Below are 17,500 nucleotides of genomic sequence, written 5' to 3'. Positions count from 1 at the left end.
TATGGACAAACCAAAGGTTGTGTGTCACTGGAACTTAGTAACAAAATTTCCATCAGAGCGTTGGATGACCAAAAAGTCACTTGAAGTCTTCACCAAATACAACTGATCATTGAAATTTTGTCTCTGGAAAATTTACTATCAACATGTTTTAGTAGTGTTTTAATTAGAAGGTTCAATGCTCTAGATTTTCGTGTTGTTCTCTAATCCTCCTTATATTTTGACTCAACTTCAAGTTGATGGGGTAAGGCAATAATTATCATTTATAAGTAGTTATTTTTTAAACCATTATTTTAGGAGATTTGTTAGTGGATTAATGATATGGCAAAATCTAGACCATTTGTTATAAATGAAAGGTTCAAATTAAAAGAACTCTACATGGTAGAGTACTCTAGGGACTCTAGAAGATCTCAATCCGTCTAAAATAGAATTAACCATAGAAATTCTTTTAAAATAAACAATAACATAGATTTTTTTTTAATAACTAAAATATATCATTTTTTTTATATACATTGATAGTTGGAGGTGGGAATTTGAATCATGAATATCTTTATTAGAAACACCATGAGGTACTACTATATTAATTAAACTACAAGGTTCTTGGCTAAAGTATCTCATTTTCAAATCATATCTGCAAATACTTTTAAGCAAAATGCTAAATGTACTACAAGTTTTACTACATAAAACTTACAAACTGATTTGGTAGTGAAGGTGATTGGTGAGTTTCAACGACCTCATAAATTATGTGAGGTGGAAGGCTAAGAGAATTGTAAGGAATACGTTAAATTGGAGAATCTCATACTCTCTCACATGAGGTTTATTATATATATATATATATATATATATGTTAGTATTAATTTTGAAATCAGTATCACCACATTGAAATCAATAATCACATTTCAAAGATTACTCTCGAAATAAGGTTGGTCCATGACATGAAAAGTGGCACATGATGACTATGTGTGCGTTTAGACAGGTCACTGATAGATTGGGTGTTTAAAGACTCATTTACCCATCAACTGCTTATTTAATTATTAATAATTACCATCACTATACGTGTTAAAGAAAATCAATGTGGTTCCTCAAGCTAGGCCTCCTTGGCGCCCTCCAAAATCGGGGTGGTACAAAATCAATGTGGATGGAGCAATTTTTAGAGACCCCCACTGCTGCGGGATAGGAGTAGTTATCAGAAATGATAGAGGGCAAATTATGGGAGCAATGTCAAAGAAACTGCTTCTACCCTTGGGGGCGTTGGAGGTGGAAGCCAAGGCAACTGAGGAAGGGATTATACTAGCAAGGGATTTAGGCCTTAGAGACTGCTTCTACCCTTGGGGGCGTTGGAGGTGGAAGCCAAGGCAACTGAGGAAGGGATTATACTAGCAAGGGATTTAGGCCTTAGAGAAGTGGTTGTGGAAGGTGATTCCATGACAGTAATGTCTGCTCTATCAGGCATAAATCAGCCCCCAAGCTCTATCCAAAAAGTGGTTCAAAGCTCTGTAAGTTTGCTCCAAAGTTTTAAGGATTGGGAAGCAAAGTATGCTAGTAGGAATAGCAATGTTGCTGCCCATCAGTTGGCTAGGAATGCGAAATTAGTTTCAGATACTGTTATTTGGGTGGAAGACACCCTCCCCCCCGTAATTGTAAACCAAGTGCTCTTGGATGTAGCTCCAATGGGCTGTTGCCCCTATTAATGAAATTTCAATGAGTTTGGCTATCAAAAAAAAAAATGGCCCGTCTTTCTTCTCTCTCTCTCTTTTTTTTTTTTTTTTGTGTATTTAAATATCAGTTTTTATTTAAAAAAAATTTAGGTTATTACAATATTTTGTTGCAGAGCTCGAATGTCAATATGTATACGTGTCTGTTTGGAAACAACTTATTTAGTTTTTAATTGAAAACTATTTCCTGAAAGCTTACTAAAATGTACTTGTAATTTGAAAATGTTAAGGGGGTGTTTGATAGAGTAGTTTGAAAATTGTTATTTGTAATTTTTTGAAATACGTGTGGGTGAAAAAATATATTGAAATGCGTGAAATGCTGTTTAAAAACTAAAAAATGTTGTTTGAAAATACAAACTAAACAAACTATTATAAACCTTAAAAAACTGTAGGAAAAAATATCAAGGGACCCCCTAAACTTTGAAACAGTGGCCAGAACAATCCCTAAACTTTTGGCTTGGCCAATTTGCTCCTTAATCTATACAAGCCTGCCAAATAAAACCATCTGTTAGTCTGTCTGTTAAATGACTAACGGAACACAACACCCACGTGCGTTTCATTCAAATCAAAGAAAAAAAATCCACCACATTCTAATAGAGAGCGCATCGCCTAAGCGCATCGCCTAAGTTTATGGTTCTACCGCCATTTATATTTTCTGCCACCTATCATCGTCTGTAAATCTGCAGCCATTATTGCCATCTATGGGTAAGAGGAAAGAGAGTATGCGAGCCTGAGAGAGAAACCCAGATTGGAGAAATCTATAGATTAATTTTAAGAGAGGGAGAGAGAGAGTTTGAGATGTGGAGATTAGATTTGGGATTAGTTCTGACTTCTGAGAGGCTAGAGCTTGAGAGTTTTTGGCAATGGAGGCTACAGAATGGCTAGAGAGAGAAAATACAGCTGACGCATGCTAGTGACTGGCTTGCCAGACAAAGATGTCCTCAAGCCATGGTCAGTGGGGAAGCCGAGCTTGAACGTGTCGAGGGCCATCACATCAAAGTTGCCCTCCATATCGTTAAACATCTCCCAGTACCTATCCGAATACGCCTTCAGAGTCTCACCCTCTTGCATGCTCAAGGATAGTAGGAAGGACAAGGGCCTGGACACTCTTCGGCAAGTGACAAAACGCGAACCAAAGGCTTGAGTGAGTTCTTTGAAGGAGCTGATGGAGTCTTCCTTTATGCTGTCAAACCATCTCATCGCAACCGGCCCGAGGCTGGAGGGGAAGACCTTGTACATCAAAGCTTCGTTCCTAGAATAGACTGCCATCCGCTGATTAAAATGACTGACATGTTCTACTGGGTCCGTTTTACCGTTGTAGATGGTGAATGCAGGTTGGTTAAAATGCCGAGGGAGTCTCGCTTCCTCAATCCTGCGTGTGAAGGGCGATCTAGAGATTTGGTTCAAGGCCTTGCTCATGGCATCGTTCCCTATATCTCCACGTGGTGGGCTCGGAGGTTACTTCTCATGACGACGCTCCTCCTGGTAGGAAAAGGACTCACTGACTGGCGTTCACGATTTTTGTTGGTAAGTGGGATCCTGTTGGTCGTCGGACTCCTCATCGTAATGTGAAGGGACCCGTTTCCGTTTTGCATGACGCAGCTCTCTTTTTAACTTTTCAACCTCCAGCTGCAAATCCCGGTTCTTCTTTGCATGGGATATGTAACTCCTATCGCGTGACTGGCTTTGCCCAGTGTGCACGGTGTGTGCACTGCCCTCACGATCCTATCTCTGCTCCAAATTAAGGAAAGGGTCCGCATACTGGGATGCCCTTGACTCTGCCTGTTGTTGGCCTCGTTCAGTCATCCTCCGCTGTTGTTTTCACCCCTGCACGAACTCTTCCCACAGACGGCGCCAATTGTAGGGTCTGATTTGGCAGCCCAGGCCTAAGAGGGATGGGTTACAAGCCCAATGAACCCAAGACAATGAATTTGTAGAGAGTGGGTGAAAGAGCTGAGTTAGGTGTGAATCAAACAAAGGTTAATTATAGCGTTTGAGGATTCATTGACACAAGATCATATTCATCTTCTTTTACAAGTGTCTGTCCAAAAAGGTATATATATATTATTGAAATGTAAGGTGATTACAATTCTTGGAACTACAATGAAATTGTCTAATTCCTCTCTCCCCTCCTTTCTCCGATCCCTATTATCAGAGACCTCTCTTGCTTATATAGCACCCTTTTCTATCATCTCCATCGTCCATTTGTTCTTCATCTAAGCATTCACTTGAGTGCATGTCCCATCAGATACTCTCTTTACTCCTCCGTGAGTGGTAGTAGCTGAGATTACACTGTTCAGGGGTCTTCTCCACATTAATGCGGCCAGAAAAGCAGCTGCAGTGCATTTAATGCGGTGATGGCAGCTTTTCCTTAAGATATTTTCTCTTTCTAATCGCCCCTAGATATGCCCAGAGCTTATCTTTGTCGTTGGGATTGCTTGAGAGTCCATTCGGGCCTTCTATTCGTTGGCTGGGTCAAGACCATTTACGTCCGAGGAGTGTAAACTCTTCGGACAAAAGGTGATCTATTCGGACGTTACTCTTTCTTTACTTCTGGGTCGGCTGTATTCAGATGAATTTTACTCCGACACGCTATTACTCTTCGGACGTACAGTACTCCTTAAGACAGGGCCCACAGCCCAATAAGTATGTCTGGGCTTTTACCCCCCACACTTTACATTCCCCAAAACAAGTTTTTGAAAATAGAAAATAAAAACTGTTACCAAACATAACCTTATATATTCTAATGACTTTGCAGTTTGCAATTTACTTATTTGTGTGTATTACTAGTTGCTACTTTTGAAAGTCGATGGAGACTGTCACAGTTGAGAGAGAGAGAACACCCAGAGAAGAGCTTGTGAATTATAAAAAGAAAAGAAAAAAAGAAGAAAATGTTTTTATTACAAAAATGCCATTGGATATAAGAAATGGAGAACAAAAAACACATTTTAGTTGTTTTCCAAAAATTGTTATGCAAACTTGCATGGTACTTTTTGGAACAATTTTCTAAAAACTGTTTTGTGAAAACAGGTGCCAAATGACCTAACCATTAGTGGGGTTCAATTTGCTGTTTGAAAACAAAAACTGGTTTCAAATATAGCTACCAAACAGGTTCTAAATTTTAACTTTTCATCTCGAATCGTTAATAAGGGACTGCATTCCTTGGGATATTGCACCAGTTCTCGGTCATACAGTCAAGAGACATTCTTATTTTGTCCATAATCACAGCCGCTTGTATGTTGCCTCTTTTCATTTATTGGCTTTCAAAATAACTAAAAAAGTGAATAGATTATTTGGAAATTTAAAAATATGATGCTTATTCTAGTTTCTTTCTTAAAATATATATATGTTACTAAAAATCAACTTTTATCTTCTTCTTTTTTATAATTCTACCTCCACCAAAAATTTAGAAAAAAAAAACAAAAGCATATGGCGTAAACCTAATCTAATCTAACTAATCTTCAATAAACGGGCAACTAGATCGGACTGGACACAGAAGCATATGGCGTAAACCTAAATTTTATTCTAACATTGGAAATATTTAATTTTTATTTATTTATTTTTAACATGGAAAACATTAATGATTGGGGTCCTTGTACTTTTTTGGTGTTGGTAACATTTATGTGGAAATGTAAGCACAATGTTTTTCCTTTGACATTTTATGAAACATCTTCTGCCAATGTTTCTATTGAGATGTTAAGAACTCAACCGAGTATTAAGAAAGTACCTATTTGTGATGGTGAATTTTTTTATCTTTGATTTTGAGCTAATATTCTTAATTCTTTTTTTAGAATCCTCGTATTTCTTAATTGATAATTGATAGTACAAGATGAGCTAAAAGAGATTGATAATTTGATAGTGCTATCCAAAATATATGCGAAAGTATTAAATATGTTTTCACCAAAAAAAGAAAAGAAAAGAGAAGAGAGTATTAAATACATGAAAGGGTCATAAGTTAGAAAACAAGAGCTTTTTTTTTTTTTTTTGAAGAAAGAAAACAAGAGCTTTATAGCAATTGTTTTATGTTTTTTCTTTAGCGAAAAACTGGATTTAAAAATTGATACCAAACAATCCCTTAGAGTATATGATTTAAATGTTTTTGGATTATTAGAGAGATTTAAGGCAAGGTGTTCGTACTATATATCTTTCTTATAGAGTGTTTTCTACAATTTCTGCACTCTTGTCACCTAGAATTGACTTCTAATTATAGATAACTATTTCCCTGTTGCTGTTGATTGGGATAACATTAATAATAATAATAATAAATAAATAAAAATTGAAAAAGTCTTTCCTTTATTTTTGTTGGCGTCTACTTTATATTAACATTCATGAGTGCATGGAGACAAAATGCAGTCAAATGCTTACTAATAATTTTAAGAAGTATTGGTCAAAATTCAATATAATATTAGCTATAGAAGTTACCTTGGATCCTTCTTACAAGCTTTAATTTGCATATTTCAACAAAAATAAGTTAGACAGATTTAGTGGTTTCCCTGCATATATTTACATGCTATTGAGAAATTATTTTCTCTTTTTATGGAATATATATACATGAATCACTACGAGAAACAGTGTTTTTTTTTTTTTGGAACCTATAGCAGCGCTTTTAGAAACTGCTGTAATAGGTTGATGCTTCTCCAACTTCGAACCACACCTGTTAAAAAACTTGGTGGAATAGCTATTCCTTAAAGTACATTCAAATCTTTTAGTAAATAGACTAGAGAGGTCATGAAGGCAGTTTATTTTCTTTTTAATTTAAGGATCATGGAAACGGGTGCACTTAGGACAATTATTAATAAACTATTTAAAAAAATTTTGACGTTACTTTTATAGTAAATATAAAATGCTGTCATTTTCTTGTAAAATGTTTCTAAAAATAGCTCCTAAACTAATGTCCTTAGAACATTTGTTAAATTTTTCCTTAATTTAATTTAATGAGTTGTTTGATATTTTTGTTTTTGCAAGAAAACATTAGATTGAAATTTAGTGATGTGGCTTTTTATTTTAGAATTTGTTTCATGTGAAAAACATGAGTTTCTATCTGTGCATATCTAAAAAAAGATTACAACTCCATTTGGAAAAAGCTAATAGTAGATAGGAATGCAAACTTCCATTCTCTCATATTGGAAAGCTAATCAGTTTTGACTTTCGATACCTTCCACTAGCTTCCATGAGTCCGTGATGTTTTGAGCTTTTTATGACGTTTTAAGGACCTATAGTGACGTTTTGTAACTCGATTTTCATAAAGTCGAGTTACATGCAATTTTTTTTCTTTTTTTTACCTATAACTCGATTTTATGAAAATCGAGTTACAAAACGTCACTATAGATCCTTAAAACATCACTATAGGGTCCCTAAAAACGCCGCTATAGGGGCTAACTCGATTTTCAGAAACTCGATTTTCAAAAGAGGGGCATTTCTCTAATTAGTTTGAGAAATATGGCAAAATGCTGGATTTTTTTTCAGAAATGGGCAAAAAGCAATTTTGTCCGTCAACTCAAGCTTTATATTATTGAAACATTGGTTTAATATAGATAGATATTGGATATTAGTTGTTTTCTTATTTAATTTACAATTTAGTTCTTGTAATATTTTTTCTAGCACTCTTAAAACTCATATTTTGTATATAGATTTTCTTTAATATTCAAACTTATGCAAATAGCTACAAACACTTTATATATATATATATATATATATAACATTTGCACAAATGAAATTAAAACCCTAAAGATACGTTTGATACACTGAATGAGTATTACAATATGAATTGTAATTCTTATTACTAAGAATAAAATATGTTTTTTTTTAGAAAGAAGAATAAAATGTGTTGTAATGTAATAACTAAACGTATTTATAAGTTTGGTTGTGAGTTATAAGTTATAATATTAGAATAAAACTTAATACTTATTTTAGAAAATATCTTACTCATACTGTAGGGACAAGACCTAAAAATGATATATTGGGCCTTAGGCCTTACCCGAGAGCATTGGATTGTCCAAGGAGAGACGAGTAATCAAGGGATCCCAACTCAGTGCCTCATGAATAAGAAAGGAGTAGAAGATGGTTCAAGGAGGTATATCTCCTCGGCCACAACGAACACTGCTCTGATGCACATTCCAGCAACGAAAACGCCCTCAATGGAGGTGCCAGTGTCAGAGACACGTTACGTAAACACACAAGAAGGAAGGAGGCTGAAAAATATCTAAGGAAAAAGTGCAACTTCCGCATTGAATGCACTGTAGGGACTTTTCTGACCGCATTTATGTGGAAAAGACCTCTGAATACCTCCTTGGACACCGCAACTCACAGAAAATCCAGAGGGATGTCTGATGGGACAAGTACTCAAGTAGCAACCTAAATTATCGACAAGTGTAGGGTAAAAATTGCCTAAGAGGGACTATATAATAAGGAAAGCCCTCCAAGGGAGAAAGGGGGAAGAAAAATAGAAAGAGGATACTGTAGCAGTCAGACTTACACTTGTAATAAGTTCTATTGGTATATATGAATATTGGCCTCCTCGAACAACACATTCACCTAACCTCACGTGTATTGCTCTTACATGATGGTTTTTCAAACCTATCCTAGCCGTTGTTAGATTCACCAAGACCTAGTTCTTTGAACCCACTCTCTACAAATTTATTGCAATCCCATGCACATTGGGCTCATTAACCCACAATCCCATGCACATTAGGCTTGGGCTGTAAACCAAGTCCCTACACATACAATTATATTTCCTTAAAAATTGTTGTTTTTTAAATTTAAGAGGGATATATGAAAAATTTGTTTATTTGGAAATATATTAAGTTTTGAAATATATTAAGTTTTGAAATTATTGCACTTATTAAGGAATAACTAATACAACCCTTTTAAAGAGAAATAATTATTCCTCATTTTGAAGAATAGCTATTCATAAGGAATGACTATTCGTTGTAATAAAAACATACTCAAACTAAAGAATAGCTAAACCATAAGAATAACTATTACATTACAATGTCTATTACAGTCTACCAAACATGTCCTAAGTACATATAATAATAATAAGGCAAAAACATCACTTTGGTCCTCACATTTTAAGGTCACGGTCAATTTGTTCCCTACATTTTGGTATCAATCAATTTAGTCCCCGTTATTTTTAACGTATATTCAATTTATTCTTACCATTAACTCACTAACAGAAAATACTTTCATGGCAAAACGGTTTGCCTTGTTGGCGTACATGTGGCTAACATAATAATATAAAATCAAATAATTAAACATAAAAAAATTCACATAAGAATTTTAATAATAAAAGAAATTCATGTCAGACACAAAATTTCTAAAAATATTAATTAAATATATATATATATAATGAATTAAAAAAAAAGTCCTTAGTTTCTTTTATTTTCTTTAAAATTCTTGCACTTTCTTATTTTCCAAACACAATACCTAGCACCACCTAACACCTAGCAACACCACAATAAATAAATAAAAATCCCAATACCGAGTGTTTAGCCAAAAAAATTCCAATACCAAGCGCTGTTGATACCGTATTTTGTCCGCCATTGATTTGCGTGCCAAACCCCGAAAAATCCAAGAATATCATTTTCTCTCCATGGGGCCACGAGAACATTCAGAATGATATGGCGCAAGCCGTTCAGGCACTGGAACACCCAAATCGCCTTTTTCAATTAAAATAACCAAAATGCTCCTAGTTAACTTTGGGTTGACCGAAGATCAAACGAGGTCAAAATCTTCACAAAACAACATTTTTTTTTCATGGCTTTATATCAAACCCGAGCTTCTCAGAGATTTTTGGCAACTTTGACCAAGTTTGACCTGGAGTTAACTCCTAGCAACCCGCAGAAACCCTAATTTTGATCCGACCATTAGAATAGGTTGAAATAAATGTCATTGCGAAGATTATCAAATTCTTAATCCAACTACTATTCATGGGTCAAAATCGAAGTTAGAATAGCCGAGATATCACGAAAACTGAAAAAACACACCAATCGATGCACTGCTAACTTCCAAAAGCCATAACTTTTGATCCGACCGTTGGATTTTCAAGTTCCATACCTTTTCAAAAATAGGAAGCCAAGATATTTCTAGAGGTGCCAAGATCAACCTGATCTGAAGCCATTTGAAGGTGGCGGCCCTACAAGGGCCGTCGCCTCATAAATCATTCTGTGGCTATAAAAGGCCCCAGGCACCCTCTAGACCCAAAAAAAAAAAAAAAAAAAGGAGGAACTTCTGGGTTTTGCTCTTTGCCCAGACAATTTCTACACATTTTTTGTCTCTTCCAACAAAAAAAAAAAAAAAAAACACTCACACAAAACACATCAAAGCCTCTTGATTCTTCCTCCTTCACTAAAAATTCAAGGCATAGTTCTTATACCGAGTCTTCTTTTCCTTAGTTCTACACTTTGGATTTGGGGTTTAGGAGTGTGGATGTAGCTTTTTAGCTACTATCCACACTCCTAACTTTCTAAATCTTTTTCTAGCATTTATTTTGTTCTTTTTACTTGAATCACATGATTTATTGCTTTTTTAGCATGTTGCTTGCTTTATATGTGCTTCTAGCCTAGATCTAATTGCTTTTCATACCTTATGCCATGTTTCATGCTTAGATCTACATCCTTACATGCTTATATGTTTAGATCTACATGCTTTATGTTATATGCCATGTTTGCCTATGCTTTGTTCCTCTTTTTGTTTCTAGGATGATGTTAGGATTACATGCTCACATGCTTGTATGATGTTGTTGGTTATACCTTGCTAGGATCTATGTGTTTATGTGTTTATTTCCATGCTATATGATTAGATCCTTGTCTTCACATGTTTATGCCTTGCTTGGATCTATGTGTTTATGGTTATCTCCATGCATGCTTCCATGTTTATGTGCTAAGTTTCTACATGTTTACATTCACGTTTCTATGCCTATATGTCTAGATCTATGTTTTCACATGCCTATGCACTTGGATCTATGTTCTCTACATGCTTTATGCCATCTCTAGGTGCTTGCATGCTTCACACCTTGTTTATGTGCTTAGGCCTAGACCTTGTTTGTCATGTCATGTGCTATTGTAGCCCCTTTTGTTCATTTTTTGTATTTTCTTGTGTTTTGGCCTAATGGTTAGGACCTAATCTAGACCCTGTGGTCTTTGTCATCGTCCATACAATAAGGCCCACATCAAAGGGTTTGGATCATCCTATTTGCATGTTTATGCTTGCTTGCTTCTATGCTTTATGCTTATGTTAGTCTCTTTAGTTCTAGGCTTTGCAATGCTTAATGCCCTTAGCGGGTTTGTGGTTGCATGGTTACATCTGATGTCCAAGAGGCCTTGTTGGATGTAACCATTTGGGATGCATCACCATGATGTCAGTTGTTTCGTGCATACCTTTCCCTTTTTGCTCCGTGCGATGCTATGCTTACCATGTTTATTCGTGCCATTTATTGGCTTTCTTTGCATCTTTACACACTTGTTCACATGTCCATTCACGAGTCTTGCTTGCTAGTGTATCATCTATGCTTCAACATAATGAAGTTATGGACATTTAATCCAAACCTACATTTGTTCCCCATTGACACCACATTTTGTTTGCCTTTTTGCTTGTTTGCCTTCTCACTTGTTTGCTTGCTTTCTTGTTTCTTTACTTGCCATGTCTATCGTGCTTATCTACTTTATGCCTCTTTCACATGCCCTACGCATCTCTTTCTTTCCATTGCTTGTTTGCTGGTTTCTTGTTCTTGCCTTTGCATGTACACACCTGAAGCGAGGATGCATGGAGTTAGGGCATGGACTCCCAGGCGAAAGCAAAAAGGGCGAGGATGCAAGCATGTCGATATAAGCCAAGCAGCAATGTTCAGTAGGTTTAGGGGTCTAGCCTTTCCCATTTGGTTATGTACTCTTTAAAACCCCTTTCCTTCCTCCCTTTTTTTCTTTCTTATATGGGTCGTATTAGGTATATCATGCCATGTACCTTTCGTCATCATCTCTAAAGTATGGCAACCCCTATTTATTTTCCTGCATCTATATTTTAGGCCATTCTCTAGGGATGTAGGCAATTACTTTCCTGCTCTGTGTGCTTGCATTGTGCATAATGTATGTATATATATACCTGCTAGCCTCTTCCAGTGTGATTGTCAAAGTTCATGTTACCTAAGGCAAAGCGATGCCTAATTTTCGCCTTGAAAATAAGGTGACATGTCGCTGGATTTTCGTCGTGAAAATCTGGTACTTTCCCCAAATGCCTTAGGAAAGCATAGATTGGGACCACACCTATTTAAAAGCCAAACCTTAAAGCCCCCTATGCATGCGAAGCCTTGAAAGCCAATGCCAAAATCATGTTTTTACTGCCAATCTCCAAAAATTAAGGTTTTGTCAAAAAAAAAGATTGTCCTTGGACAAGTGTTGTGGAGTGCCTAACACCTTTCCCACACGTAACTAAACTTCTAGACTCAAGAATCAAGATTTTTTGCCATCCACATTAGATTAGGAAAAATGCCATTTTTCTTAGCCTATGATTGGTAATAAAATCAACTAGAAACAGGTGACTAATCATACCTTAGAAAAACCCAATGATTGGTGGCAACTTCACTTACTTTTGGTAATCCCTTAAAATTTGGCCAAGATTCCTGCCATACTACCAAAGGTAGATAAATACCTTCCTCCACTGAGAAAGAGAGCACCCGAAGCTCTGCGAAAACCACACCAAGTGCACCAACCAATTGAGATGGGCCTCCAACGGGCCCCGAGCGTGAGGGAGCATCGCCATGGTGGGTGGTTGAACGAAGGCCTGACGTCAGCGGTTTTTCACTCCGATCGAGGCCAGGCGTTGACAAGCACTTTCTTAGTTTCCCTTACCTCTCCTTCTGTCTCATAATCTCATTCTCTCACAAACACACACACACACACAAATCTCAATCTATAATTTCCAATAACCATGGTTGAGCGTGGTGGAGCAGGAGGAGATCTACGGTGGCTTTGAGCAAGGCTTCAGCTGAGGACATCCAACGAGAGACAGCGGACGAGGAGGATGCTACCGTGGGCGACACGAGATCTACCTTCACTCGCTTCCAACCAATTGCAAATCTACATCTTCAGTGCACTGATCCATTGAATTGATCCCATGCCCCGTGTACACCACCTCCTAAAACTTCGCATGTATTTGGTTCCCACACTTTCCTCTTGGATGAGAAGAATCTCACACGTTGTTCTTTCTTTTTTGTGAATTGTTTTTCTTGGGAAAGTGACGGAAAGTTGGGCGGGAAAATTTGCAAAGTGTGAGAGAGTTTCAATGTTTGTCTGAATATTATGTGGCTGCTAAAAAATAGCTTAAAAGAAAAGAATTGAAAAGAAAATAGAGTCTTGATATTTGATAAATTATTGATTGGTTTAAGTTAGATTGCTGTGTTCTGGGTATTGTGCTTAGAGACAGAAACTAAGAAAGTGCAAGAATTCAAAAAGAAAAAAAAAATTGAGATTTAAAAAATAATAATTATCATTATTTTTTTCTTTTAATTAATCTTTTTAGAATTTTTTTTTTGTCTGACATGGATTTCTTTTATTATTAAAGTGGCTTTTTTAATATTTAATTATTTGATTTTATATTATTATGTTAGCCACATGTGTGCCAACAAGGCAAACCGTTTGCCGCATAAACATTTTTCGTTGGTGAGTTAACGCTAGGGACTAAATTGACTGCAAGTTAAAAATAACAGAAATCAAATTGACCGTAACCTCAAAATGTAGAGACCGAAATAGTGTTTTCGCATAATAATAATAATAATAATAATAATAATAATTATTATTATTATTATTATTGTAACCCTAAGTAATTAATTAAAAATAATAATAACATGGTTTAGGGTTTAGAATTTTTTTTAAGGTTGTATTACTATTGTTAATATCATCATCATTGATTCATTATAATAATCATTATTATAATTATTTTTGCTGCCATCCTTCTTGATATGTTATAATTATATTATGCTTACATGCAAGATTTTTGTTTATATAAATCAAAGCCTGACATTATTTATATATGAAAAGGAAAAAAAATTGAAAGGTTGCAAGACAAAAATAGAACCTAATAACTATACATATTTATTTGAAGGAAAGAGAGAAGGAGCAAACAGGCACCCTTATGAGTTATGACCATATGATATTGTGAAAATTGTGATCAAATAGAGTTGAGGTACCCTTATGAGTTATGACTTTTTTTTTTTTTGGAGAAAGGGAAACCAGCCATAAAATCATTGAATAGAAATAGAATCTTTATACAAAGCTTCACCGGTTTGGAGGGCCATTGAGGGTGTAAAAAATCTAATCATTAAGGGGGCTTGCTACCTAATTGGAGATGGCGCTACCATTAATGTTTGGTTGGACCCCTAGGTTCCGTGGCTTCAGAACTTCATTCCCAAACCTCAACAGCCAGTGTATGCAGATTTCCCTATGATGGTTTCCATGCTCATTAACAGCACAATTTTAATATTACCACCCCCTTGAACGAGGCTCAATGGAAAGGCTTATGGAAAATCAAAACCACGGAAAGAATCAAAATTTTACTGTGGAGGAATCTTGAACCAAAGGTTTGAAACCTTTAACTCCTCCTGTGCTTTGTGCGGAAATGAGCTTAAGTCCATCTGCCACTTGTTTTTTACTTGCCCAATCGCCAGAGCTGTTTGGTTCGAGTCTTGTTGGGGTTTCAAAACTGATTCTCAGAATGTATAAAGCAGCGGTGACGTAATCAAGCTCATCCTTGCACCCCATCCTACCACCACCACCTCGGACGTAGGAAGCTGGTATGTTTCTTCAACAATGACCTTCATGGTAGATGGAGTATGGAATTTAAGAAACAGAGTTGTATTCCAAGGCGAAAAAGTTAACATCCGTGAATCCTGCTTGCGGATTGAAAGTAGAATCATAGAGTTCCGTACTGTAATCCAAGCTGCCAACCAAGCTCATTGCGCACCTTCTTCCCAGGTTTGGAAGTCCCCCTTGACTAGGTTCATCAAGCTAAATGTGGATGCTGCAATTGGACCATCAAGAAATGCACTAGCAGTAATAGCAAGGAACTCCCTCGGTGAGGTGATCAAAGTTTGGGCTAAACCTCACCATAGCTACACCCCCATCCAAGCGGAAGCAAGTGCAATCCAATGGGCAGTCAACCTAGCCTCTAGTGAAGGGTGGAAACAAGTAATCATCGAGAGCGATTCCAAGATGTGTATGGATCCACTGCTGACAATCCTTCTGTGCCTAACTGGGCCATCAGCAATGATATTGTTAATATCCTAAACTCTGTTTCAGTTTTCCTTAGTTGCTCTTTTGTGTGGGTCCGTAGGTCTTGTAATATTGCAACACATAATGTTGCAAAGTTAGCTTTGAATTCTGCATTACCTTTGTGTTTTAACAAGGAGAATCTACCTAGGTTATCCTCTCTGCTTGTGTGGTAGATTCCTAAGCTGTAGTACCCTCCTTTTTGTATGAATGACATTGAAGTTTAGCACCAAAAAAAAAAAAAAAAAAGCCTCCACAGCAAGGGGAGGGGAATCCTCTAACCAAATAACATCATTCAAGATATTTCTAGCATGCCTAGCCAACAAATGATCCCCTAAGCTGGCACTCCGTTTAATATAGTGAACCTCCAACCATCGTAGCCCGTTGAGAAGACAAATAGCATCCCGTAAAATATGTCCCAACCGAGACCGAAGGCAGTTCTTCAACCTCAAAGACGACATGACAGACTTGTTATCACCTTCCACAACCAACTCTAAGAAGCCACAATCAATAGCAAACTCAATAGCTTGACCACAAGCCATAATTTCTGCTTCCTCACTACTCATCACCGGCGGACCCTTAGCAGATAAAAAGGCCATGACTTCACCTTTACCATTGTGAATAATGACTCCAACCCCTGTGGCTGCTTGTTCTGCAAAAATTGCTGCAACGAAGTTTAGTTTGAAGCGAGAAACTAGAGGCGAACACCAAATGGTCGGATCAAGAATATTGGAGCTTATGCATAACTGAGTATTTGCTCTCCGTTACTCCATCCATAAAATCTCTTGCTCTCTTATTCAGTACCCTAGGTTCCTGCAACTGTCCACAATGAAGCATCTGATTCCGTTGGTGCTAAACAAACCACGCTTGAACTAGAAAAAGCTCCAGCTCGTCGGTAGGGAGTCGAGTCATTAAACTCTTCCATTAACTGAATCATGTCCGCTTGTCCAACATAACATTTTTGCAAACGTATTGAACACCCAGCCCAAATGTCTTGTGCCACCTCACAGTCCCACAATGCATGAATTCCAGTTTTAGAATTACTCTTGCAGAACTCACAAGTGCTATCTTGAATAATTCTTTTCTGTGCCAAGTTTGCCAGAGTTGGTAGTATGTTGCGACAAGCTCGCCAGCCAAAGATTTTAACCTTATTCGGTATATTAAGCTTCCATAGATATATGCTTCCATACTTGTGCTCCCAAAGCCCCAGTTGAGCTGTCTTGCTACATGGTACTCCAAATTTCATTGAGTACTCACCATTTTTGCTGTGTAGTTAGAAAAGAGAGTCAGAGATATACCTTTGACTAAGAGGCACTCGAAGAATTTGCTTCAGCATCCTCCTGATTAAAAAAGCTGCATAATGAGGCCCCTATCCCATCAACATCGTTCTGGGTCTAACAATTCTGAAACCGTCATCTCTTCCTCAATGTTTTATGGAGGGAGAAGAATTTTATTCAGGGGATGATTGGGAATCCAGGAATCATGAAGAATCCTGATGGAAGCTCTATTACCAACTCTCCAGCATGAACCCTTTTTTTTTTTTTTTTTGTTGGATACAAGTTTAATTATGAATATTTGTCCCCCCTAATATTGAGGGACTTATAATTGTCACTTAATTTGGTTTGGATAAATCTCAAAGAAAATCCTTACAAAAATGACATTGCATTGAAGATTTACGTGACATCTTTCCACTACATGAAATAGAAATTACAAAGTAATATCATAATTAAAATTTAAGAAATTAAAGTACGCATTATTTCCTAGTTATAATCTAGAAAATAAAAAATTACACGGATAATAAATCACCACATTTAAAAACTGTTGAAAAAACACACCTAATTTAATTATAATTTCTTCAAAAAATATTAAATCCAATTTAATGAAAATTTGTTTAGTATTGAATTCCTTTATTCCACACGATTTTGATTTTGATTTTTTTTTTTAAGAATAAAACACTGTAAATTTGAATTATTTAAATTAACATAGTTTAATAATATTTGTTATAACTCTAAAGATAACTTATATGGGAACATTAAAATACCTTAACAAAAACTTAGTGGAGGATCTTGACTAATCTAATGGTGGTATTGGGACGAAGACACAGGATTAGAGAGGGAGAGAGAGAGACTTGGGAGGTGAGCAAAGAAGTTTGGATTTGGGTTTCAAAAGAAGTCTAACAGAAATCACATTTGGAGTTTGGACTCCATTAATGGGCCCTGTGCGGCCTTTTATACTTTGCATCTTGCGTGTACCAACACCAAAATCTCCAATCATTTTTTTTTCAAACTTTAAAAATTAAATAAGTCTTGATTTATTTTGAGAGAAAAAATTACTCTTAATTTAGTAAGACCACGATGGATCAAAAATTATAACCTTGCGTTTGAAAGGCACATATATAACGATGGAGTACATTGAATGTATACCCCAAATTTACTAAATTAGTTTTTAAAATACAAAAGAATCAATCGGTAAATTTATAGTGATTCTCTATCAATCAATAAATAATAGTAAAGTGGAACAATTAACATG

General features: G+C 36.3%; 1 protein-coding gene across 1 annotated transcript; it reads right to left on the bottom strand.

Moving 5' to 3' along the window:
• Positions 1-14,655: 14,655 nt before the first annotated feature.
• On the bottom strand, positions 14,656-16,217 carry LOC112025085 (uncharacterized). The gene is made up of 3 exons (XM_024057751.1): positions 15,834-16,217; positions 15,450-15,717; positions 14,656-14,723 (listed from the first exon to the last, which is right to left on the bottom strand). Exons 1-3 carry the CDS (start codon positions 16,215-16,217, stop codon positions 14,656-14,658), a joined length of 720 nt encoding a protein of 239 aa, XP_023913519.1.
• Between the last annotated feature and the right edge of the window lie 1,283 nt (positions 16,218-17,500).

This window comes from Quercus suber, unplaced genomic scaffold (genome assembly GCF_002906115.3).
Source record: "Quercus suber isolate HL8 unplaced genomic scaffold, Cork oak 2.0 scaffold_318, whole genome shotgun sequence".
In the NCBI taxonomy this organism is placed as follows: Eukaryota; Viridiplantae; Streptophyta; class Magnoliopsida; order Fagales; family Fagaceae; genus Quercus; species Quercus suber.
The sequence above is the reverse complement of the archived record's forward strand: the minus strand, read 5'-3'. Positions and strand labels throughout refer to the sequence as shown.